The sequence below is a fragment of the Oryzias melastigma genome, linkage group LG1 (genome assembly GCF_002922805.2).
Source record: "Oryzias melastigma strain HK-1 linkage group LG1, ASM292280v2, whole genome shotgun sequence".
Taxonomy (NCBI): domain Eukaryota; kingdom Metazoa; phylum Chordata; class Actinopteri; order Beloniformes; family Adrianichthyidae; genus Oryzias; species Oryzias melastigma.
Window position 1 is genome coordinate 18,544,585 of NC_050512.1, and position 27,984 is coordinate 18,572,568.

The following is a 27,984-nucleotide window of genomic DNA, read 5'->3' on the forward strand; positions in this document are numbered from 1 at the left end:
ATGTTGAACAAACAGAGTTACTACAGAGAGAAAAATGTATCAGAGATAAAAGAAGGAGAGTCATAACCGCTTTACCATTAGTCTATTGATTTTTTTTCTTTTTCTTTTGAAGGACAAGCTTCGATTCCAGACCGATGTGCACTAAGGAATCCACGGAAAAGCTTTCCACAGTATGTCTGCGTTCAAACTGGCCGTAATCCTGCTCACGCTCCACAGTGAGAAGAGGGATTGGCAAATTGAGACAAGGTCAAAGGGCAATTACTGTGGTTGTAGGGAGAGTGGTGCTGTTGGAGCATCTGTCAGGAAAACTGACGAGTAGTGGCGATTGTTGTAAGTCGCTGTAGGCACAAGCACGGACTGAGAGAAAGAAGAAGAAATGCAGCTGTCTCAGAGCGCTCTGACAAAACTTAAATGTTTAACACAGGCGTACCACTGAGACAGAGAAAAAAGGGAACCACATCAATGAATTCCAATAAAACTTTTCCTCGCATTGCTTAGTGAAACCCCTTGGAGACACTGATGGATTTTTTTTTTTTGAAAGGGTGAAGAGTTGGAATCTGGTTAATTGTATTCAGTATCCTCAAAAAAAGTGTGTGGTCGTATATGCCTTTTCTTTGAGCTATACTTAATCATCTTCCCTCCAGTCATAGATTTCTCCTTGACTGTGCTTGGATCCATAGATATCAAGTCTGAGAGGACTGGGAGAAGAGGGCGGCAGAAGTTCACAGGGATCGATAAATGCTTTATGGTCTAGATCAGATGTGCACGGTAGCCCCTAAAAACCCCAGACAGCACTAAGAGACAAACAGGAAGATGAAACACAACAGATCTCCATCAGAGAAATATATGGACTCAATGAAACGCTGCTGCTGCTGATTCCTTGGCTTGACATTTCTATTAGAATCTTTAAAATGTAAAGAAACTAGACATTTTGTCTGCTTGCTGCATTAGCCCTTGCGCTTCCCTTCAAGCTCTGATCTTTGAGATTGGCTGAGGGCAAAATTGAGTTTTTAAAGTTTTTAACTTAGTTTTTTAATTGCAAGTAAAACTCAATGGCTAAACATCAGTACACGGCGGCTAAGGTGCGCCAAACAAAGATTGCAAAACCACAAAATCTGAGAGATAAAGTTTTGGATGTCTTACCCCGGGCTCACACTGCATCTGGTCAGGACGCCGGCGTTTTTACATAACTTGAAAAGTGCATGAGGCACTCACAATGCATTGGACGCTGGAGCCGAGCCGGAGTACTTTTTTGTGAAGTTGGGGCCATTGATGATCTACACCAGAAGTCATGCGAGCTAGTGTAGAGTGCATCCGGTATATTTTTCAAAATACAATCTATTTTCCACTGTACTCGCTGTTTTCATCATGTTGTAAACATTGCATTATTGTGACAACCAACCCTGGTCGCCCCCTACTTGTTACAAAATACGTATAACATGGTCAAATATGTACATTTAGGCCTATATAAGACAAAAGTACTAAGGCGAGTCATTCAGACAAAAGAAGTGTTGTGAATATAATTCAAAATCACAGTGGAATGAGGGTTTGTTTACTAGTACTTCCTATATAAATAGTGGGTTATCATGTGAACCGTGAGTTTGAAATCTTACGAGGTCGGCAGCAGAACCTGTGGCTGACCCGTGACCGCAGCCATTCGTAGCCAATGTGAGTAATCTGCCATAGCTAGACTGCTCTGGCATCCGCACCGGACCCTGACCGGATGCAGTGTGAGCCCGGGGTTATTGTTTCTGGACTTGAAGTTTCTCCATCTATTTTACTGTGTTCACATCTCCCTCTGGAATGTACATTTAAGCATCTACTTTCAATGAAAAGTCTCTGCTAACGCATGTAAATGTAAGCTTCAGGCTTCCATGTTCACAACTCTCACATTCAGGCGCAGCTAAATACATTTTTTTTAAGATGGTTTTTGGATTCTACGTACAAAACGCATGGCCATTGAAAGACAAACCTGGCTGAACTTTGGGCAATCAAGGAGACAGATACATGAAGGATAAATTAATAATTGCAGTTTGTGGACGCATGGAATTAAATGACACCAAGTCTTTCATATATTGGAATAGAGCTGTGAAAGAAAAATCCTGGAAAAACATTCATAAGATTTGCACCTCTTCAGCATTTTGCACAAAGCCTCTTCCAATAGGTGGCAGACCTGTGCTAGAAAACTGTAGAAAAAGAAGAGGAAGCCCTTCCCTGCTTGTCCAGAGTGAACACCACATGCTAAACAAACATTCAAATGCCTGATGTGAACGTAGGATCACAAGAAGCAGCAGCTTTAGGCAGCAAACCATGAAATGGTAGCATAGTCAAGTCAAAGGATTATACCAGCTAACAACATGTCATCGGCAATTTTACAACAACTTTGAGAGATATTTGCAATTTATGAAAATCAATGCTGTTTTTCGGGCAACTGTCTAATTAAATGTAGATTTAACAACTAGAAATGTTCAATAACTGGGTTGTAAATTATTCCAGAAGTTGTCATTTTGCGTTGGTAGCATTGTCAGCCTCAAAGAAGGCACATAAATCAACCCATACTTAGTTCATTCTCTCCATCCTCTTCTTTTCATTTTTCTGCCACCACAGCTCTTTTCTTTTGAACATCAAAAAAATGTGGAACTGACACTGGCAGTGGGGTGAACTCCATCCTCTTTAAGTTATTTTCAAGAGCTGATCCTCTCTGACATTTGACAAGTCGAGAATGTGAGATGTAAAACATCAAAGGCTTACAGAACTGATCAACAGTGCCTTGAAAACTATCACTGTTCTCAACACTTCCGTCGTTCTTAAGGAAAACTGTTCAGAATTAGAGAAGGACGGTTTAAATCTTCACAGATTTGTGTGTGCACATTTGGAAATAACTGTATTTATTTTATCTATAAATTAGGGAATTTTGCATTTGCAGAAATAGAACTGGTAACAATATAGCAAAAATGAGAAAACACTATCATATCTGATACATGCAATCTTTTAAATTGAAGTAATAGGTAGAAAAATAAAATTACTAATTTTATCCATTTAATTTGCTGAAGATTATAGTGCCTTAAACATATTACAGTAGATCTTAATTTATTTTATTTTTTTGTAAATAGCTATACAACTAAAGCTGCTGTTACAATAAGAAATGTTTTGCTCTAAAATTGAAAAGCACTGCAGAGAATAATTATGCAAATACTCCAATACTACCTAGGGCTATTAATGGTAAAACCTTTTGATGCATTTTAATGGAGATTCTTTGAAAAAGAAAAAGTATAAAAGTGCTCTTTCTTGTTTTTCCCACAAATTTAAGTGGATAGTGCTGCTTTAAAAAAAATGCATAAATAATGGTAAATATAAAGTTATATGTAACTGTATTAAGTTTTGGGAGGGGCCATATTTTTGAAAAAAAAATCAATATATTTAATAAATTAGTAATGTAAGTTTTTTTGGCCTATTTTTATGAAACTGATGTTTATAGCACATATAGAAAAAATGAAGGAAAAGCAATGGGTAACATTTCTAAGGTCTACAAAGGTTCATATTAATACCCATAACTAAAATTATAAAGTTTATTTTAGACCTCCCCCCCCGAAAAAAGCAGATGTGTTTAGTAATAAATTACACTAATCAACTAAAATGAATTATGCAACAAGAGAACACAATGTGCTTAAGACATCATATAAATAGCACCGACTCTTGTCCATAATGATGGAGTTGAATGCCAGAGGAGGGACTAGAACAGATGGCTTTGTGAGGACATGTGACTCACCTAATGATGTTTGAGACTTATCAGCTAACAGGGAGGGAGCTGATTGTGTCTCTCAATTATCCTGGCAGATGAAAGAAATGAGCGAAACAACAGATATACCGCCTCGCTAAATAGGCTCTAATGGGAGAGGCAGAAACTGGGGCGGAAAAGACGTGCAAGTTAAAAAAAGGCAGAAGAAAGAGAGAGGATGCCAAATTAGAATGACTTCTCAGAAGATATTTCACAGTATTTTCATATATATATATACATACATATAAAGGAAGGGACAGTGGTTATATTCTATTTCTTTAGAAAAAGTAATTGACAACATTACCCACCTCCTTTCATCCTGTGTTTTTGTTTTGCTCAGTGTTGTTGGTGCATTTTTAAAGGTCATGTTTGGGCATACTTTTAAGGAATTTACTAAATCGTCTCACCGTGAAATGTTTCCAAAAAAAAAAAAAAAAGGAAAAAAAATATACACACTTTTAAAGAAATATAGAGATTACAGAGGAGACCAGTAGTGCCCTCCTTCAGAGTTTATCATTGAAAAATATAGTAATGGAGAGGAATACTGACTTCTCCTCACAGTTTCACTTCAAGGTCAAATTCTGCAATACTGGAAAAAAAACATATCTAATAAATAAAACCTGAAGAACTGTAATTTAAAATATGTAAAACAGCTTCTAAGGATCTTTTTCATTCACTCAAAATGTTGAATGTTATAAGGCTAAAGGTTAGGATGTGAACCTGGAAAAAGTGGGGAGTGATTTGTGAATGGCTAACAAAATGTTTCAGAACCCTTCTGAAAAAAAGCTGTGAATGATTGTATTAAGTTTTAGTTTTATTTGTTGATTTTCTACATCACAAAAAAAACTTTAGTTTGGAAAGAGAAAAAAAAAAAAAAAAAAAAGGGAGGAGATTGATGTAAAAAGCTGCCAAGTAGGAGAACTTCCCCCCTAAAAAGAACACTGCAGACCAAACAGGCTTTACAAATTCGTGAGTGACCAAACTAAAACACTGACTTCTAAATAGACCAATCTTCTCTAGAGGGGGATGGACTTTGTTCTTTTGTGGAGTTGTCCAGACTGAGGGGTGACAAATAGGTGTGCGACCACTTGCAGCCCCTCTGTTTAGAGCCAAGACATTAGAGCTTTTCCTTAGTGGCTTGAAAGAAAAAGAATGTGTTCCAATTACAGCAGAATCACACTCATCGGTCACCTTGCTTGTGTGCATCAGAACCAGACTAGAGCGTGTGGTCAACAGTCAAACTACTGATTCAAGAAAACCATAGAGGATTCTATCCTGACTAACAGTAGATAAGATCTCCACACCTGTTAGTATCCTTGAGTGGTCTTAAAGGTTGTCCCATCAGTCCATGCTGGTGTCCCTCTAATGGGAGGTGTTCTAGAAATATATGATACATAGCTTGCTCTTGGCAAATTCAGTTGAATTTCTTTAAATAGAATCCTTCTCTGGCCAGTCAAATAGTGGAGGGTGTTTTTGCCTCAAAACACTTAAAATCTAATCTGTACTGTTTGTAGGTAACATGGTCCTTTGGACTTTCTCAGGCCATATTCTCTTGCTCTGGCTTAGAGCTGGAATACAAATCAGCACTTTCAAGTATTGGTTCTCATTTGTGAAAAGTTGAAATGCCCCATTTAGGTGTAGAAAAAAAGCCTTGTTTCCACTGAGTAGTCCAGTACAGTATTTTGAGCGTTTCCATTGTAAAATGGACACATTAAACAGTACCGTGTACCTCTAGGGGACCCCATTGGGTGTAGGTCCATTGAAAAGTGGAACAAAATGGGTGGGTGGAGCCACTGTAGCCATGCGTTGATTGTCAGAAAGTGATGATGACATTAGAAAGCACCAATAGAGTGCTCATTTAAGTTAATGTTTCCAACATTTGTCGGTATTCGTGTTTTTGCTATTTCAATCCAGCCCGAAATATTTTTTCAAACAACATTCAATTTGTGTCATACACAATGTACCAGAAGTAGAACATGAAAAAAGATGATCTGCTGAATGACTTCCATAGTTGTTACTTTTCTAGTCATCCCACTACAACGACGCAATGACATGCTAACGGTCTACACCAGGCATGTGCTGTGAAAACAAACTGCTTAGTGGAAGGCAAAAGTGGAGGCTTAACTGAGTGGAAACCAGAATTAATTGGACCGTACCATACCACTCCTTATCGCAACATACCGGACTGCGCAGTGGAAACAAGGCTCAAGACACTTCCTCACGTGGCAGAGCGTTACTAAGGATCGTTGAAACTAAACTAAACTAGTTTCTGGGTCATTGTGGTAGAGTCAAAAGATAAAAGGCAAGTTTCTAGTTAGTCTTTGTTCCTGTCCTCCTCTATAGACATCGTGTACATTGTGAACATGCAATTAGCATCACGACTAAAGGTGGCAGAAAGGAGCCTCTTTTGAGTGGTGGCTGGGGTTTCCCTTAGACATAGGGTGCTAAGCTCAGCCATCTGGACACCTTTCTGGTATTACGGGTATGTCCAACAAAAAGGAAACCCCACAGCAGACCTGTGACATGCCAGCAAAGACTTTTTTTTTTTTTTTTTTAGTTTTGGCTGGCATGACTTTGTGCGTTTCCAGAAGAGCTAGAAAAGATGTCCATGGAGAGAGAGGTCTGGGCAGCATTCCTCAGGCTTAATTATCTATTAAATCATGTAAAATAATATAACTTGAACATTTTACCTTCATCCTAAACCAGCAGAGACCAAGGGTTCAGATATTCCTGGTTGTACCTGTTATTTTTTTGAAAAGGGGGACCCTCTTGAAAACGAGATGTTTCATCTCAAGAGGCTTTATCCTCCCATTCTTGATTTCAAATGTTAAATAAAATAAAATAAATAAATAAGACGAATATTTTCCTAATGATGATATACAAAGGCATATTTGGAGATAAAGTAATATATTTGTAGCAGTTGTTATAGGAACAGGTGGATTGATGATGCCGTTACCAGTGTCATTAGGGAAACCTTATTAAATGCCAAAGGAACAGCAGTAACGTATTCAAATGAATAGCAGACACATGCTCACAACGAGCGACGCATTTATGAGAAAATACAGCAAAGAAGCAAAACAAGTATGAGTGTCAAATTTTTGAAAGCCACTAGGATGTTTGCAACAGCCACAGTATAAAAAAGACTAAATTTCATTTTTATACTGCAAAAAGTCAAAAATTCTTACACCATTAGCAGATTTTCTTTAAATAAGAAAAAAAAAAGTCTACAAATGGGGTAAGAAACATGAATGTAGTGTAGACCAATAATTCTTTAAAAAAACAAACAAAAAAACAAATTCTAGTCACCTAAGACATGTTATGTCAAACTAAAATTGTTTTGCTATCGAAACATTTTCTGGATAAGCATACAGTACATCTTCCAACGGACTCCATAAGACGCTGGTCTCCGAAAAACATTGTGTCTAACAGGTGTTAATTATATAAGACATCAGTCTCTCATAGTGGCCAGGCCCCTTTAAGACCCCCACATGTCTGTATATGTGCTGTGCAGCGATAGCATTTAAACTTCATGCGGTGGGATACGCCAAAGAACATTCTGGTGAGGAATCTGCATGACATTTTTGGGGTGGATCCTAAACTTATCAGAGAATAGCGCAAGCAGATGGGGGATATGGAAAAGACGCTGCAGAATAAAGCAAATGATTGCGTGGTGGAGGTGCACAGAAAGTAAGGGATAAATTATAAAAACTGGCTTGAACGTGAATTATTGAGCAAAGATGAAATGATTCACGTGGAAGCAAAGAGGATTTTTGATACAGAGATTGATGATGCTTCAAAGAGAACAGAAATGTTCACAGCCAGGGCTAATCACAACATAATACAATTTTCTTATCATTTCAATAAATTCTGAAATGTTCATCTGGTGCTGTTGTCTGCATTTTCTGACCAAATGTTATTGCTAAATGAACACATTAGGTTTCCAAAAGACGCCCGTCTCTAATAAATGGGCAGGCTGACACATTTTTGGAATGAATGCCGGGGCTACTATTAGAAGATATATAGTATTTGTTTTGCAAGACAACAATGGTGAAACTGTTTAGAGATTATACAGATGTTAGTGATAAATTAAAATGTATCATGTCTTTAGATTAGAGGACACTAGGACATGTGTTTTCCTATGTTGAAGCCACCATAATGTACATGTTGTCCTATACCTCAGCATATTGGAAAATATTTAATTCTAGTAGCATACATCATTTTTTCTGTCACACCAGCTCTGTGTGAAGTGCACTGACCAGTTTCAGACAGGAGTTTGATGGACTCCAACACGCGTTCAGTGTAGACCCCAGGTTCATAATTTTCCATCTCAGCATTAATGATGTGAACCACGCGAGCAGCTCGACCTCGGATGGCTCCGGCAGTTCGGTCGAGAGTGTCCACATCCCCCTCTTGTAGAGCAATTACGCATTTGTTGACATCCTCAAGGATATGGTTCTCTGGAAAGAAAAAAAAAGAAAAAGAAGATAAGTGCTATTCAAGAAGAATGGGCCTAAGACGTTCCTCTACTTGGAAGACACATTTAGTGTTCAACATTCAGGCCTTTTGGAAAACAAATGCCTCTTTGCGAAGTTAAATTGGTCCCATCTTTAACACCGTGGGTTTACAGGGATCACAATAAATTATTCATGTTTGTCCTTAAAGCGAGGAGTTGTAAATGTGTTGTTCTGTTACTCTACCCATTCCTTTCCTTTATAAATACAATCACATTTGTATTTTGGAAAACAAAAACAGGGCCAGAAAATATATTACAATTTCCAAATAATTCTACTTTTTCATGAACAAAACACAAGTGGACAAAACACAAGATACTACAAATCAAAGAACAGAAATAGTTTGTTTTTTTCAGTTTTTGTCTCTCTTAACTTTCCTATTGATTTATTATTTTTCTGAAGTTCAATCTATTGCCTTGTTTTGCTTCTCAACTTTGTCATATTTTATCTGCTATCTGGCCAATAAAAGGAGGATATTCTCTGTCTGGGTTTTTCCACTTTCGGAGGTGACAGTTAGAGCCTCTTTCGACGTGCCTGTAACAGACCCGTGCCGCTGCATACCTGATACAGAAAGGAAGTCGTCCACAGATGTAATGTCGTCCACAGCCTCCGTCAGAATGCGCACTTGCTTCTCCCACTGATCCTTGAAAACATCCATGTTATCCTGGGCAACCTTGCTTTGGGGGCGGGCAGCCAGAGTAAGGGCAGCATTGATAACCTAAAGGGCGGGGGTTGATAATATATGCATTAAGTGGCTATCCATGGCGGTTTGAGAACAACCTCACAACCACGGTAACAGCTTTAAAACTGCACAAATCTCACAATCCTCTTGGGTCCTAGTGCATTTTGGCGCAAGGCATGTGAATAACAGCACTACTACATGTATGGAGTGGTAAAATCAATACTGCAGAAGTGTGTTTAGTCATTAAAGCTGTCAAAACGGAGGGTGGTTGTTCTATGTGTAACCATGACCTGTAAATATGTCAACACCACCTGCTAAACAAGATCCAGGTCTTCAGACTTCTTGATTAATTCTTTTATTCTGTGCTTTCATTACAATGATTGTTTATTCTTTAAATATTTATTTTCATTTGAATGAATCCAAAATTATTTAAGCTTAATTTCAATGTTGGATCAGAAAGACTGAAAAAGACAAATAGGAATTTAAAAGCAAAACATTTTAATTAACAATTACTGACTCTCAATAAAACAAAACGAATGTCACCATGGTAACTAATTCATTTTTCTTGCAATCTTTATTTGCTTTTCTTTTGTTGTCAAAAAAGTTTTAAAGCTAATTTACTCTGAAGTGGTGAAGGGGGCATGACATGACAGCTGCTGAACTCGTGTGAGTCTAGATGTATGTGTTGAACAAAAAGGTGGAGCGTGTGTAAAGGAATACTGAACAGATGGAAATGGCTTTCTTTGTACCGCATCCTTTTTTTGTTTCTACATCTCCAGTCACAAAGTCTGAGTCTATTTTGTTTCCTAATTTGTCTGTGTTTAGTATTGCCAAGAGGTATCAGGAGACAATTCTTCGCCTAGTTTTCCAAGTTACTGGGATTTAGGAGACACACAGTGAAGTGGGCAGGCTAGAACCAGAATCAGGAGTCCGGCTTTTGCCTCCTGTTCTCTTTGCTGTTACTGTGTTGTGTCTGTTGCGTCCCATGTGAAATAGGCCTACCCTTAACCTTGAAAATAATGGATCGATTTTAACATCCTCCCTCCCCTGCACTGAGAAATGGTGCTAGAAGTCCCTCCTACACATCATTTATTGCCTGTCCTGTGATTCTGCCAACTATCATTCTTTGGCTACCATTTTAAGGCATCAAAAAAAAGAAAAAAGAAGTGGGAGAAAACCTCCACAGATATTCCCTTGAGCTCACTTTAAAAGGGAACATAATTGGCATAATGTGCAGACTAAAAATTGCACGCACGTATTTATGTGCATCTTTTCAATTTGTAAAGGAACAAATATTATTTTTTTAATTCTTACCTGTGGACATAAGCTGTCGATTTGGGTGGCAGCCATTCGTACCAACTTCACTCCCTCTTCATTGTTGGAGATGGAGCAAGCCAAGTTGGCCACCTGAATGAAACAGGTAAAAAAATAAAAAGTCCAGTATTACAAACCAGTACATTTTTAGATCTCAATTGTCCTAATTATACATTTTTTCCAATTGCACCGTGTTGTGAGATTAATCCGTTCATGGGAAAGCACAACTTTTTACTATAGTCTCTGTGATGTAAAAATGAGTGGCTGTCATTGAGCTCCTGCTTTCATTGTGAAAGCACACATCAATATAGACTGAACCTTCTATTTGGTGTGTGAGAATTGCTATAATGAAATGGCAGCCATTTTGGTAGGACATGTCTTTACCTCAAGACAGCATTTCTGTTGTTTTCAATTGTATTTAAATATAATCTGATTATAAACAATCAGATTTTTCAACATTTAAGAATTATTATGACAGAGCTTAATATTATGGCTTGTCTTTGCACTCATAGCGAGTATATACATACTCTTTCATTCTGCATAAAGGTAAAGGTTGACAGCAATGTTACATAATATCAATCATATTTACCAAAGTCCAAAGCTTTCATCGGCCATTAAACTTATTGGAAATGGTTTAGTTTTTTTTTTTCAGTTGAAAGCCTTTTGCGATTTGTTTGACTGCTCATACCAAAAAAAAAAAAAAACATTCATGTATTATTACACAAAATGGCATCTGACAGTAATTCACTTTGGTTCCCAGTACCAAGGCTTTTATGTCACAGATTACAAGGTCACTTGGGTAGCAGAAACTAGTGTAGTCTAAATCTCCTGGGTTCTGTGTTTATTTGAGGTACCGGCAGTCAGTCTTTCCTGTTTTTCCACGACATGTCGAGGAGTGCTGCACTCAGAGATGGTAAATACCTTCAAATTTAAGGAAGGAAAAAAAGTATGATAGATGAAGGCGTAAGCATGCTGCGGCTTTTTGGCTGCCAGTCATGTCCAGTTGAGCTTTTCATGCCTCACAGTCAAAGTGATGAGTGTGATTACTGCCCAGAGTAATGAGCTGCAGCGCACAATAGTACATAGTGACCAGGAGTTCACGGGTCTCACAAGCCCTGGAGATATTTCATACTTCCCGTATTATGGATATTATGCTGGATATTGAGGTTTTGTTTTCTTTCTTTTCATATCAAACAAAAAGCAAAAATAATCTTATTTTGAAAAAAAATGAATGAGATCAACGAAATAGTCAAAAAAAAGCCCAATTCCAATAATGTTTGAAAATAAAGATTTTTAATATAGATAAACAAATGTATTGAGTCTATTAGGTGTTTTAGTATTAAGATCAATCGGTGAATTAAAGGAGAATGTTGTGTTTAAAAAAATATATTTATTATATTTAAATGTATATTAAGAAAGCTGACATTTAGGAAATGGATTGGATGACTTCTAAATCAGCAGAAATGAAAGTTCTTAATTGTTGAAATAAACAGAAAAAAGCAAGAACAAAACAGAATTTTGTTCTTTTCACTGAGGAGTTACCATAGGGTGGAATATTTATGAAGCAACCCGTAACAGTACCTGCTGCAAGAATGATGCCACAGACTGATTGATAATCTCTCTCCTATTGCTGTAAGACCTATATCATCTTTACAGAGAACAGCAGCTGGGAGTTGACAGGTTTGCATCTTAATAGCTTGTTGCCTAGGGTTAAGATTGCATTTAAATGTGCACAACTGTGTAGTAATTGATGCAGAAAGTGTCTTTTTAAGTCACTGACATATTTGCTATCCTTTAATTGTGCTTATACATTTAAACCATAACATTTTGTGGCAGACTTGAAAAAAAAAAAAGTCAACTGCATCTCTAGGGCAAAGACCTACAATTAAACCCCTTGTAGAACTACTTTTAGCTACATCAATCCAGTTTTTCATTTTTGGCTTGGGTTTTGTAAAAATAATAATAAAAAAATATATAATAAATAATAAAAAAGCAAAATCATGGTTTAAAGATCAAACATGTCAGTTATGAAAGGGAACTTTTGAGGTATGTAAAACTGTGACATTTATGTGAGACAGATGCCTTTGATGGTGGGTGTAAAATTCTTACATCATCACACAATGCAGCAAAAAAAGGTGTGAAATGTGCCGTACATGTTCCTATTGATAATTTACTATAAGTGACGTGAAGGCGCTGTGTGCAAGACTTTTGGTTATGTCAGAGTTTGAGACAGCTGCACTTTTACTACAGTAGTTGGAAATGCTAAGACCTCCATCATGTAAACACATTTTTAATTCTCACAAACCCTACTTTATAAATAAAGTGGGTAGAAAATATGTTTTAGTTGTAGAGTTTGCATGGAAATGGATGTAGCCTTTAAATGTCTAAATATAATCCATGAATGCTTTGTGAAGCGCGATTTGTGAACCTTATTGTGTGATGATGTCAAACATAATCAACATGAATGACTAAAACTGATGGTTTCTTTTGCAACTTTGGATCAATGAACTTCATTTAAAGTTGTATAAAAACAACTCTCCACTTCTTCCCTTTTTATAATTATAAAGCAAAACAATTTTTTGAAGGTAAGTGAGTCTCTTTATTCTTTTTACCTTGATTTTAAAAAAAAATATATTTATTTGAAACTTTGTATCAATTAGATTACCAAGTGTATTTATTCACCCCCGTTGTTGCTTCCTTCAGTATCTTTCCCTAGTAGAAGTCTGTATGGTCAAAAATCAACATGGATTTCTCTGAGCATAAAATGTTAGTCCCTTATCTTTCTTGTAGTAACCTTGTTGTTATAATTTTCGTATTTATAACCATGGCTTCAAACGCTGGAGGTTCAGGTCCTCATCCATGTTTCCTCACACCCAGCAGCAAACTGTCCTAAGAACACCTGATGGTCAAGACTTTAAGAACCCAAAGACATCACCACATCAAGTAAAATCAGACAACAAAATCTATCTATCCATCTTCGAAACCCTGCTTGAGGTGACGGGGACACTAGAGCCTACCCAGCTCTTGTTTGAAGCCGGGGACCACCATCCCAGTTTGTCATTGAATCAAATTCAGTTTTTTAAGGAACACTACAAAGCCTCATAATCCCAGACGATGTTAAAGCATCTGGAGCCTTAAAAACTTGAGATGACTGTGAGCTTTTCCAACAACCTGAATGATACCAGCACCAGCAAAGAACAGCCTAACCCTGCTTTCTCAGATGAATATGCGTTATTGGAATTATGACCTTTTAAAGATTCCTTCCACTTCATAATGACATCCTAAATTGTGGTCAACAGCTCCTCATCATCATTGTGCAGTGTTTATTAAGCAATGGCTAACTCTACCTGAAAGCCTGCCAGAAAGTCTATTGAGTCAATTGGAAGTCATTTTTTATGTTTTAACAAAACCCCTCCTACATTTGGATTTTAGTTTAAGTGTCAGCTCGGAGCTTTGTGTGATTGACCATTCTCTATTTGCCCCCTGCATCCATATTTTCACTAAATTTAACTTTGGGTTTTTCTTTTAAAGCTGTTTGATTATGCCAGTTTGAAGAATGCCATATATTATCTAGGAGTTTTTTTTCAATGTACAGATACAGTATTTGTTTAAAGAGTTTCTCTGCAGGGTTGATCTTTGTCTTGTCTTTTTCTAATTAGTTTTACTCTTTATTTTAAAATAGTAGCAAATGTTTTTCAAGACATTTTCATACTCTCTCATAACCAACCAGAGTTAAACAGTTTTGGAAACATTTTCTTTTAGTAGGCAGAAAAGTTTTTATTGCATAAACAAATAACAGCTCATTTGCTGTAAATCTTTACATTTTTGAAAGATTTTTATGAGGTTACAGTAAAGAAAAACAAAAAAAAAGTCAATGCGATAACCTCATCTTTACGACAGTAACCACACACACCCACACACTTTGCTGCTTTCTGTAATGAAGTCGTCACATTTATCCACAGTATCACTGTCACTTATAGTTAGTTTTCATAACTTCAGACTCTTGGTAATTTAAAACTATCTCTAAACAAATGAGATTTCAGCACGAGTCCTGGCTTTGAGACTGAACTAAATAGACACATGCCTGTTGGCTGCAAAATGTGCCAGTCTGGATTATCACTTCTAGTGCTCACATGTCACTGTCTGAGAGAAACTGAGGTAAATCAAATTTATTTTAGAGGACTCTTGCTTAGAGCTCTGTCTCTTAACTCATGACAGCAATGAGCACATTGATGGATTACAGTCCTTTATGTGAAGCATGGCGTGTATGTGTTTAAAGTAGCCTGTATGAAAGAGTGGAGGACGAAGTGTGATTGAGAGTCAGCACCACATAAATGAGAGTGCCTCTTGGGAAAGGATTTGTTTGAGAATAATTCAAAACAGTGCTCCCATAGTTTTTTGTATGTACCCTCTTTTATTACCTTATGTGACCCCTTAAAACAGGAATGCCACTTTTTTGTCTTTCCTCATTTGTTAAAAACATTGCAATTAATGGCGTATGAGTGCTAAAAATATTCTAATTTAGGATATGCTATTTTTTATAATGCAAAAAAAGAGAGTGGAAAAAAAAACTGATCAATTTCCTTTGTGAAGTGTCTCTGTTTCTCTTAGCTAAGTAATAGGCTTTAAAGATGTAAGTCAGAAGCATTGAATATTGTTCCGCTCCAGCTTTTTGTACTTGACCAAGAGACTTTATTCATTTGAGCAATTTTTGAAAACCTCCTCTGCCCTCTGACTGCTGCAGCATTCATGTGAGACAGAGGGCTCTCTGGGAACTGGAAACATGCCCAACAGGCCCACTCCCACTCCCAGTTACCCAACACAGAGAGCATGGCCAAGGCCAGCGCTGCAAAATCCACCTCAAACTACTAATTGCAATCATCTAAGGAAGCACTTTTCCTCTGGGTGTGTATTTATTTATTATTTAAAAAGAGGCCGTGAGGGGAAAACCAAGATTGAAGGTCTGAGACTGCACAGTGGAAGCCTATTGCTATGGTCAAGGATATTGGAGCAGGATAAGCAATTCAAAGATGCCCATGCGTGTGCATATGTGTGTGTTGGCGTGTGTGTTTAAGGGGGGGAGAGAGGGAGAGAGAGAGGAGGTGCAATAGGGAGAGCTTCTTGCTGAATGACCATTCTTCATCTTAACATCGAACAAAGAACTATCGATTTTGTCCTTTAGCTCTGCCCCGGATAATCACTTCAATTCTAATTTGATGAAGGTTTCCATGGCAGTTGGAAAGATGAGCATTTTTATTTAAGCCATCTAAATCACTGAAATTGAACTGAGTGACTGGAAATAGATCCAATGCTGTCAGTTTTTATTTAAGTTCTTTTTTTTTGTTTGGTTTTATTTATTCATTATATTAGGCTTTTGCAAGACAGAATTTTGCATGTGTGGCTAGGAAGAGTGTGTTTTTGTCTTTTACACTAAATAGACAACGCACACAATTTGTTATATTTAACATTTGTCAGTGGCAGATGCTACGAAATGCATACCATTTTCTGACAAACTCTATGCATTTTAAAAGTTCGGAAGATGTCCTTGGACAAGACACTGAACTCAACATTGCTCCTGGTGGTTATAGGTTGGCACCTGTGCTTGGTAGCAGAACCACCGATGTGTGTGTGAATGGGTGAATGAGATTGGGATTATAAATTGCTTTGGAACTTCTAAGAAGGTAGCAAAGAACTAGATGCCATTTAATTACAGTTTCAAGAAAAAAACTATGTGCATCCGTATGTGTATCTCTAAAACCAAGAGTTTTAGAGATTTTTTGCAACCCTTTCCAGCTTGAAGCACCTCAACAATTCTTAATCATAGATCTTCTGAGAGTTCTTTTGTGCAAGGCTTGGTTCATGTCAGAAAATGTTTCTTGAAAGCAGTAAACTCAAAACTGGTGTGTGTTTTTATAAGACAGGGAAGCTTTAACATTGATAGATTCCAGATTGGCTGATGCCTAGCGTCAATTAGCTCTTGGAGAAGTCATTTGCCTTGGGGTTCACATATAATTTTCCACCCTGTACTTAGAATATTTACACATTTTATTCAAGAAAAACACAAAATTATTTTTTGTGTTTTAATAGTTTAAGAAGACTGTGTTTTTTAGGTGATACAACTTAGATGAAAATCAGAACATATTTTATGGCAAATTCATGCAGAAATCCAAGTAATCGCAAAGGGTTCACATATTTTTTTTTGTCACTGTATATGCATATATATATATATATATATATATATATATATATGACATTTACCATTTAAAAAGAATAAAAACTGGAAAGAAAAAAAAACAGAATGATCAGGACTGCTTCTGCTTTTCCTAAACATGCTAATCGCGCTCCAAGTTCACAGTACAAATGGCATTGGTGCCAGCAGAGATTACTGGCAAAACCTTTTTGCAGCTGAGCTGCGTTCCAAGCAGAGCAGATAGTGGAAGAAATGTTCAGCAGGGGTGACTTTATAAATTATAGTATGTTTTGTTTGACAGCAGTGCTCTGTTGAGTTCACATTTCTGCTATCTGCTGGTTCGCTTGTTGCTGGGGATGGTGTTTGCGAGCGGTCTATTAGCATGACCTGAAAGCCAGTGTTTTATCCTTTTAAAAGACACACAAAAACACCACAATCTCATTGCTTTTTTTTTTTTTTTTTTGCTCCCCTTTTTCCACCGCTCTCCCGCTAACACATATTCCCACACAAAGAAAGTAAATCCTTCCCACAGTATGCAAAATGTAGAACAATTACATACCAGCCCTCACAGGAATACTTCTATTAGTTTCAGTCACGAGCTGCCAGCCTCAAGTGGCGATGGCTGTGTGCAGCCGGCATGGACTGAAGGTGACAGGAACAGGTCGAAGTGCATGACATTAGCTAACGCTGGCATCAGAGGTTGTGAGAAGTTCGATTCCACAGGGGATTCCAAGCAGCAGCAAGCGGTGACCTGCTGCGAGTGACTACGAACCACGCCTTTGAAAATCAATCCCTATTAAAGAGTGGAGTGCATATTGCCACAGGAGGAATGCCCACCGGGCTTGCAACAACATCAAAAGCAAAGTAAGACCTTGCGGCATATTAAACAAGTAAAAGTGTAAAATAACAAGAACAAAGGGTTAGGATTTTCAGGCACGTTTAGAATGGTGGTAACTGTGAAACTTGTTTAGCAATCAGGTGTTGGTTTGATGAAAGCATATATTGACCAATATACTATGCCTTTTGTAAATTGTAGCTGTTAACTATAACTCTGTTCAGTTGTCATTGTTTAAGAAATAATTTTTGACTGATGTTGGTTCCACCAGAGGAAATTCAGGGTTCAGTGTCTTGCCCAAGGACAATTTAACAGATGGGCAGGCAAGACGGGAGTCAACCCGCTCACTTCCGATCAGGGGTCGACCGCCCTACCGCTGCACCATGGCTGCCCAGAATCACTGATTAACCTATGAATTATGTTTTTGGATTGTGGGAGTAAGCCTGAGTGCCCGGAGAAAACCCACGCATGCACAGGAGAACACGCAAACTACCATATTTTCATGACCATACAGCGCACTGGGTTATAGGGCGCAGTTTCACTTATTGGTGCTTTTTCTGTATTTAACAAATACATAAGGCGCTCTTGACCATAGGGCGCAGGGATGCTAAAACTAGGGCTGATCACCAAAGTTTGATTCCATGCAGAAACACTGATGATTTATGCAGCTCTACCGAAACCAAAAGCAGCTGCTGCAAACCGTGCAGCAGTTCATTGAAGGTCTATTGGCCACGTGCAGCAGTTCATTGAAGGTCTATTGGTCTTTGGCCATGTCAATCATTTCTACTTTCTTCAGTACTGTGAAGTTTTAGGCAATCCCTTTACTTTTCCTGCCATAGTGGGCGGGCTCATATAAAGCAGCTATTGAGGCGAGCACGAGAGCGCGTGCCGCGTAGTGCTTGGAAGTCTGACTTCATTTCACAGCAGATCACAGAGTTTGACAGGTGCTGCATCGCATCAGCCAATCAGGAACTGAACTTTTGGCTTGGGCTGTTTTCAGTGACGTTAACACTTACTTTGTCCTGTTACAGCGCGGCGGCCCTGTCTGCAGACAGACAGACATCCTCCCTTCAGCGGTGTCTGCTCGCTCCACACGCCGGGGGACAGACAGGTGATGCAGGAGGCGGGGAGGGCGGGTAACCTGCTTGCCTCTCCTGAACTGTGATGTTTTGTTTATGCTTGTCGAAACAATAATAATATTTAAAAAAAACGTCCCCTATTTTTCCTCCTCTCAGGTTAATGCGGACCAGTCTTTATCTCAGAAACAGCGGAAGCGCCCCCTCACAAGTTGTCTCAATAATAACAAATTATCTAACATAAAATGTCAAATTAATTAAAACAAATTGGAATTTGAACAAATGTGATTTTTTTCCCCACATTTACCGCTTTGGAGAAGCAAGGGAGCACGGACACGCGCTCCCTTACTCCGTGTGTGTGTGAAGCTCACTTTGGCTATAAAACAACAACGACAATAAAGGCCACACTTCATCCTTCAAAGTTTTCATGTAATCCGCCTTCCAAAAAAAAAAAAAACAACACAGTATGCACACTGCACTATAGGGCGTGCCGCACATTTTGGAGAAAATTTGAGACGTTTATGCACGCCCTATGGTCGTGAAAATACAGTACAGTGTTCAGAGACATTTGTAGATGCTTTATTCATGGATTAGGAATTGCCATATCTAAATATTTCTATATATTGTTGAAATGACACAGCTCAGTTGCTTTCTATGCTACTAAAGTGGAACCAATCAGGGAGAATACACTGGCAATGACCCCATGATGGCAACATGGACATTCAATGACCTGATTCTAAATGGTCAATGATTCCTTAACAAAGCTGCTACTAGGTCAGCACAAACAATTGTGCTCATCCCCTTTGGCCCAAGCTTTAAACTGCAGAATGTAACTGAGCTGAGGAGGGCCAAATGGATTACAGCAAAAGTCATGGAAATGAGAGAACCCACTATGCGGCTCACTGATAATAGCCACGTCCATATGACACACTGGAAAATCACTGCTACATTAGTTAGCCTGTGATGTGATTAAAGCTACTGCTCTGTGGGTTAGATGATCAAGCTCGTCTTTTGACAGCTCTGCCTTTGATAAAACAGAAAAAATGTTACCCTGTCCACTTTCTGTGCCGACTGTGTTTACTAAGACAAGAATACCGACTTCAGACACTCCATTAATGTTTCGGTCCTTTAATTTTCAGATCGATAGTCTCTACAATGTATGCATACAAAGTATCCTACACAACACATTTTGTTTCTATTTTTGGATAGAAGTAAACAACGAAATAAAAACTTTGTATTTGATTTTTTGTTTATGACAGTAAAAGGAAAAAAAAATCTAAAGAAATAATAACAACATAGAAAGGTTTACATTTCTCCACAAATGTAATTTTAAATCTGTCATTGTGGTTTTTCAGGGAAAACTAAATGGTTTATGTGCTGCATTTTCATCTGCCTTGTTATATTGATGCTAAATATATAACAAACTGAGTTTATTGAAAATGTGTGATGATGACATTGACATATGCAGTAGCAGACTTTATAAAGTTTTGCAGTTTTTTTTTATTTGCTAGAAAAAGAAAAAAAAAGAAAATTAAAAAAAGGTCATTAGTTTGTATACAATTCTACTAGATATGTTAATAAATATGCTATCATAACAAAGCAAAATCAAATCAAATTTTACTTGCAATAAAATAAAATAAAAACTTTAGAAGAAAAACACAAAACAGCTGGGTGTTGCAGTGGCACAGCATCATTTAAGTCCAAAACAGAGTGAAAAAAGAAAAAAAAGAATAGATCCCTCTCTTTCATCATTCTTAGGAAGTCTACGTTTGACTTGCTGTTCCGTCTGCCTTTATGGCAGGATTCTTATTATTTCTAAACCAGAGAAAAACATCGATTTAACTTGGATGAAAAGAGAAGCTTTTGATTACAAAAGAACAACTTTGTTTTCTGGTACATCACTAGACTGTCAGACATCAAGGATGGTATGTTCCTGTTTATTTTGGGGCAAATCCTATTTCTGACGAGAAAACTGAAACTTCAGCTGAGAAATTAAAATTTTTTAGGCCATGTTTTTTTTTTGAGTAATTTTATCATTTCCTTCAAGTTCGTGGTAGATTTACGAGTATCACAACTAAGGACGTAATCTATCATAAGGAAGCCTTTCACATCTGATCCGGGCAAAATAAACGTTTCTAGGAATCTGTTTTGAGTCTTCCTTTTAGGGACTAGAGTTTATTTTTATGTGACCATAATATGATTCATGTTTACTCTAAATTGGAATTCTTATATGAAAAAAGGTCCTTGGAGGAGGGAACGAGCACCTAGAGATAAATATACACAATAAAAAATGTTATTGAGCCCAACAAGGGACAGAGATAGGTAATTGAAAGCAATATAAACAAATCAAATCATGTATCTGGACATGCTGCCTCACTGTTCAGTTGGGCTTTAAACTCCTGGGTATTGGATTATCTTGTTCTCATGGCTGTGAATGACAGGGCTTTAAAGAGAAAAGGGAGAGGAGAACAAATGGCTGACTCACTTTGCCTTAGGCTTGAAACAACTGCAGTATTCACACTTTGTATTGGCATCGGTGTCTTGCTGCTTTGCTCTGCTTACGTTTCAAGCACCGAAGGCAGAAGGGACTGATCTCTCTCACTGATCTTTCACCGTTCTCCTTCCCTCTAAGCACTCAGGAGAAGGTGGGGGTGGCCAGCACCACATACACAGATTTAATTTGGATCCACCCAGGTAGGATCTACAGTGGTTTGTTCTTTGTACAATCTCTTCAGAAAGTCGGAACTGTGGCCACAAAGGTCAGGCCGGCCCTCTCAAAGGTCCTCTGCACTCCTTCCCAAAAACAAAGCTAAGCCTGCTTTAACTGAGGGTATTGATTTTCTTTCTTTTGCTTTCCCTCTCTTTCTCCCCTTCCTACTTTACTTTTCAAGGAGTGCTAGCCAAGCAGTTGGGCTTGGCACCAAAACATAATTATGAAAATGGACCTCTGGGTTGTTTCTTTTAATCTGCTTCTACGCCGCACAGTCCGTCTGAAAAAGGAGTGATTTAAAAGGAGTTGGAGAATAATGGAAATATTTAACCCACTGTATTATTTTAAAAAATGGTTATACATCAGCTGTTGCATTAGACAATCGTTTCAGCCTAAATTATTCCAAAGTACTGGTAAGGAAAGTGGAAGGACTCCCAAGGAGTGTGCGTATCATCTAGAGCAATCTCTAACTGCCAAGTTAAAGTGAGATTTCAGCTGTTTATGCTTTTTGTCAAACGCAGGCCTCTGATAAGTTCACAAACTGACAGCAAGTGCTGCTCTCCCTTCAACCCACAGTTCAATGACCAGTGAAATACGAATGGCACTGCCAGGACCTTACTCAATCTCAGGCTTATTAAACTGTCCGGCATACATGTGTGACTCTGCAGCCACGGCACCAAAAACAGCTTATCTATCCTGGGTGGTACCACTGTGTTTCAGTGCCCTTATTTATTGGATGACATTTAGTTTAAAAAGAAAATACTAAGAAAAAACAAGACAGATATCCAAAAAAGGAAGCCATCATTAAAAAGAGTCCTCAGTTGTAAAGTAGTACAGTTTTTCATTCATGACTACATTTCCTGTTGATCCAAGGGATTTATAACAGCATATTCCAATCTCAGACAAAATGTGAACACAGCAAGACCTTGACATTTCTCCTCATCACATTCCTCTGCCATCTCAGATCTATCTAAGGCACACGAAAAGCATGATTAGTCCTTTTGGATAATAGATGCACACAGTGGGAAAGGTCAGTGGTTGTCACTCCTTAATGCCTCAACCTTTAAATTGAGAGACAGCTGAAGAGACTTTATGATTCATATGAATGAATAAGATCCTATTCTACATCATCCACATGTAAAGAATGACAGGAAAAAAAATATACAGGGTGAAGGAAATGTCTTTATTTGCCTTGGTATGTCAACAGAAGGGAGAAGAAAAGGTTTCTGAAAAAAGAAAACAAATTTAATTTAATGATTACTAAGCCCATAAAGGAGCATTGAATAAAAGAAAAAAATGAAGTAAAAAAAATGTTTTTTTCTTTTTTCTTAAAAAGTGAAGAATTTTTTTTTTACTTTAATTTAAAAAATAAATAGTTCACTATTTTTAATTTATTTATTTATTTTTTTTCTTCACTATTTTGGAAAACAATTGTGTTTTTTTCTGGTCACTAACTGGTGCACACCAGATAGTAACCTGATTTTTTTTTTTTACTTTGAGTTTTGGAAAAAAAATCATTTTTAATTCAATATTTTAGATGACATTTGTTTTCCCTGGTTAATAACTGGTGCACACCAGATAGTATTAGATGCACAGCATTTACTATCTGGTGTGCATCAGTTAGTGACCAGTAGTTTTCTTTTTTTACCTCCGTTTTGGAAAAAAAAAAGTGTTTTTTCTTTTCTTTTTTTTTTTTTTTTTTTACTTCAATGTCCCTTTAGGGGCTTTGTAGATTTCATAGTTTCAGAGTTTATAATGTTATACCTAAAAAAAAAATGGGTTGGTTGAATAAAGTTATGGAAAAACAGCATACAGTAATTCCTGATACACCAGAGGCATAATTAGATAGTTTTTGGTTTTCAACAGTTTGAACCACGCTTGCGAAAATGTCAAACTCACCCTTTGCCTTTAAAACAAATGCTTGCGTGGGTTTGTCTCAGGTGAAGATATGAAAGGCCATCATGGCATGTTTTTAAAAAGAAAAATAAGAATACAATTTAAGACTCACTTCTGAGATGCCTATTAGTCATTCTCCTTGTGTAGAATGAGCCGTTATCGGTACAATATATATATATATATATTTAAATCAAAGACCTTCTAGGCTACTCTGAGCTCTCTAGAGGAGGAGAAAGGGAAAAATCCTTGACATAGCTAAATGACAAGTAAAAGTAAAAAATAAGAAGTGGCCTTTTAAATGGGTTTTTACCAGACATTCTTCAGTAACTATTGATCCAATCGTGCAGAGATTTAGACGCACTAAGGTAACAAATTGTAAATGTCATTTTTACTGTGTCTCAAGCTCTTGCTGTAATAAATGGATACACCACTTAAGAGTGCTGGACAATCCTGTCGTGATGAAGGGAACAGACAATGTCAAGATCCCAATGACGCCTTTAAAACAATGACTTCAGCTAATTACTCCCATAAACGAAAAGACACGACATCTGCCCCGGATCCGATGCACATCGTGGTACTGTGAGAGTTAAAGGTGCTTTTCTTACTTAGCGCTGACAAACGATAAATGATGTTTAATTAGACTTTGGAAGCGTAACAATGTCATGCCTACTGCTCCTTGGGGAATTATGTATTAATGCTTTTATAAAATTGAATGTTTTGCTGTTTTCTTTCCACCACAAAAACTATTACTAGAATTTAATCTCACTATACTATATTACTCTTTTGGTTGGAAGTTTCAACAAGAAAAGGTCCTATATCTAACTATAGATACATATTAAAACATCTTTGTTTTAAATCTGCAAAAATGTAAACAAGTAGTACACATGTATTTAACAGTTTAATTCTAAACTGAGTTTGTCTCAAGGCGAAACATCAAATGAAGCTTCATGTGTTGCAATAAACGTGACTACTTTGAATAATTTACGATTTTTACAGTCCTACTCAGTTGAGATTATTCCAATTAGCCAGATTGTCTTGATGGTGCTTTAATAATAGCCCACATATGTGGGTAAGCCTGCATCGCCTGGTCGTTAATGCGTGACACTAAAACTACAACCTGACTCCCATGGCAAATTACAGCGACATCGTTAACATTTAAAACGCAGTCACTTACAAATTTATGAGCGACACCGAGGTCTAGCATTGCGTCACTTGGATGTGTGAAGCAACCAGGCACATAATCAGATCATTGCACTTGTTCGTTGAATACATACAATTTGTTTGTTAAATTGAGGGTGAATAGTTGAGCGTGTTTTAAAAGCCCTCGGTGGGACCGCCAGAGGTGTTAGTCGGTTTGCTTTTTATTCTGTAGATTCCCTAATTTAGGTTAATGAGTGAGACAGACATATTTTTGTGATTGCTTGCTTTGTATTGAAAATAACTTAATGAAGTATGCAAAGAAGGTGCCTAAAAATAGAATTGATCTCCAAAAGAATCTATCACGACATTTGTGTTGTATGTGTTAAATGTGTTTTAATTAGAGATAAAGGAAAACAACTAACATGTCACTCAAACAATATGCTTTAGTATGTATAAACATTATACTTAAACAGTCTACATAAACCCTGTCATATTTTGTCATAAAAATTTCTTTATTTAAGCATTTGCTAATTTTCTTAGTTTTCTTCTTCAAAGTTTCAAAGGCTAAATTAAAAGCAATTACATTGACACAATCATGCTGAGCTGTATCAAATCTCCAGCTTTTAGGTCGTATGTGGAGTTGAAAATATTTTGAGAAAAATAAGAAAAAGAAAATAATACAGTGCTTTGTTATACTGAAGCTTTAGCTATAGTACATTATTTCACTACCATAACATCAACTGTTTACACAATTAACATAATTCCAGCAGATTCTGAAGTGGAGAAAAGCAACCTCCACAATAGTGAAGTGCTTAAGCAAGCCACATAAATTAGCTGTTTTTGTTGCGTTGAAAAGTGTTTGTATGCACTATTCATTACAGTGCAAAGCCAAGGTGAAAGTCACTTTTCTCCCCATCAGAATCAGCTGGTTCAAAGTGGCTGTCTAAGTGGTCAAAGATTTACGGTATGTCGAACAGAGTGTCACTTTGATGTCGCCGGCAAAAGCTTCAGTGTTAAAAGGTTATATAACAAAACTGTATATAAATAAAAAAAAAAAGAGCAATGTTTTAGTAGGTAAAATAACAGAAAAATATATTTATTAAAACAATGCAACAATGGCAGCAAGGGTTTATTTAAAGGGCTTTTGGGTCATAGTATATACATATATAGGTCCCAGGACATCCTTCCAAAAGAGGCCGGTTTCATCCATAGTAAAAACCTGCTCCAGATCAGAATTATACCCCGCGATTATCTTCTAAAGCATATTAGAATTTTTTTCGGAAGCTTCTGAGTCAGCTGATGCCATTTCTCCATCCAGGGGGATATGAGAGAGGGAGGGGGGCAGCAGCTAACGGGCCAGCGAACTCTTCATCTCCACACCCGGAGGGGAGCGGAGATACACCTCAGCACTTCCTTCGGATGCAAAAGTTTCATGCAAGAGTCTTGAGTTGAGAGTTTTGTGACAAACCAGAAGAGATAAGTAACTGAAAAAAAAAAAAAAAAAAAAAAAAAAAAAAAAAAAATCAGAGAATATGTGGAAGCGCAATAAATGAAACACAAATAAGCTTTAACACTGTATTACATTTGGCACACTGAAAGTACAAATTATTTATGAAATATGAATTATTTTTGTGCTATTTTTTTTCCTACCCAGAGGTAAGATGCCTCAATGTCTAAGGCTCCGCCTCCCGCTCCGTCCATATCATAAGTCATCCTAGAGTTGGCATCAGCAGCGTGTCTACGTGTCTGTCAAAAAAACGCTTTGGGAGCGCTTACAGTAAGGAATGAACATTACAATACACTTCAATTTCAAAAAGTTGCATGGCATAGGCCCTTTAATATAGCTCACCCAGAGTCTAGGACATTAAATGTGTCTGTACGGATTTAAAACCTGAAAGAGTTTAACTTCATTTGTGGAAGTTAAACATTTAGCAACACCAAAGTGTCCCAGGTTTTGTGGGGAAACCTGCAATCAATAAAAAATAAATAAATAAATGGATAAAAAAAAAAAAAAAAAAAAAATCTAAAAAAACTCGACCAGAGCTAGATTTGGTTGAGTTTTACCATTTCTGCCAGGATGCCTCATAGGGTTTTTTTTTTTCTCAAACAGACTTGAATGCTTTAGTTTTTTTTTTTCCCAAAATGTTAAGATTTAAAGTGAAAACATTATAGAAACCAAACCACACTAAAAATATCTGAGGTGTTATACAATATCAGCAGGATGCACTGGCAGAGGGAGAACGCCGTTAAATGCCACATCATCTTCTGTTGGAGGCAGGCGCATTCTCGCTCATCTTCTCTTTTCAACTCCCCACCAAAATGTAGCTCCCCCCTGGAGACAGGACGGATGGCTCCTTCTGCTCCATTAATCTAATGACAATGCCCTGTGACTAAGACCAGCTTAGCAGGCATTGCTCATCCTCATTGGCTTCTCTTTCACTTATCATGCCGTCTTTGCATGAATGCAACAGGGCAGTGACAGCAAAGGAGAGAGAAAGAAAAGAGAGAGCAGGAGTGAGGAAAAACAACGGCCAGGTACTATTACAACGGTGTCCATGGTTACCTGAGAACGTCAAATACCATTACAGATAAAGGCTGTGAGACTTGTGTATTGCAGCTGTCAAATGGACACATTAGGCAGATCCAGTTTTTTTAAATTATCATCTCAAAAAACGAAACAAATCTATTACTATTAGTACTCTGAGTCTTTTTAAAAAGATATATAACGCAACAAGCATTGTGTCTGAATTCTCTTTATAAAGACCCATCACTGCACAATGTCCTTTTCTTCTTCTGGAAATGTTATTGTGCAAGGCATCCACTATGTGACGGGGTTTTTCTTCTGAATGCATACACAAAATGACAATGCGTTTTGGAATGAAAAATTCTTAGCAAACATTGTTGTTGTTGACACAGACACAGCTAAGCCACATTGTTGCGTTAACTATAAGTCATGCTTTACACAACTGTTGTGAGCTTTTAGGTAATCCCGTCTACAGTGTAGTGGGAGCATCGGCTTTTATCTGACACCTCTGGGAATGTCACTGCTCTGTGTTACTTGCTGATGCCCACTAGGAGCACAGACAGAGTGCATGTTAGCCCAGCACAGTCACATAGAAGAGATGTCTGCTTCACTCGAACCTCTGGGGGAATAGCAAGCAGAAGTTGGCTGTCAAATAGCAAAGCTGTTGGCCTAGAATAGCAGAGGGTCAGGGTGGAAAAACAGTCCCACACAACATGAGACGACAGGGCTTCTTAACTAAATGTGTGACACTCCAAGTCAAGCTAGCTGCCAAGCATTCTTACATGCATTAAGACTTAATGTGGCAGATCTGTTGGGGTGTGACTATGCCTTACAGACAAAAGTGGCTCACATGGCAATTCTTTTTAGGGAGTTACACGTATTTTACTTCTGGGTTGTTTTTGAAATTATAAAGGAAAGGGGGAAAATAAACAGGAAGACATGACACCGAGAAATGTTAATGGCTAATTATATTCATAGCAATCCAGCGGTTATAATTGGATAGTCATAAATTACATTATTAAAAAGAGAATAAATATGAATTAACTTTAAAGAGGAAGTTGATTTTTCACTTATAACCCAGTTTGATGTTGATTTGGGGTAAAAATGCGCTCCTTTCAATGACTCAGTGGTGATTGAGTGTTCGTCTGCTTTGTTCCCAGGGGTGATCTTTGTTGCCATGGTGATTATGTATCAGCCCTTCCTTTCTCTATTCCATTACCAACAGAGTAAAAAAGGGAAATAAAAATCTAGCATAGTTTGTCATTGTAAGGATGAGGAAAGGTAAATGTTTTATTGTTTCTGTATCATTTGGTGCAGCAGGTATAGTT

General features: G+C 37.5%; 1 protein-coding gene across 2 annotated transcripts in view; it reads right to left on the minus strand.

Annotated features, from left to right (window-relative positions):
• Positions 1–27,984, minus strand: part of LOC112157044 (catenin alpha-2) — a 91,634-nt gene that overhangs the window by 30,609 nt on the left and 33,041 nt on the right. For both annotated transcript variants that reach the window (XM_036212653.1, XM_024289495.2), the window contains exons 3-5: positions 10,286–10,378; positions 8,851–9,007; positions 8,035–8,235 (exon numbers count right to left, since the gene is read on the minus strand). In XM_036212653.1, the coding sequence (XP_036068546.1) occupies positions 8,035–8,235; positions 8,851–9,007; positions 10,286–10,378 (451 nt within the window). The remainder of the gene's footprint in view (positions 1–8,034; positions 8,236–8,850; positions 9,008–10,285; positions 10,379–27,984) is intronic.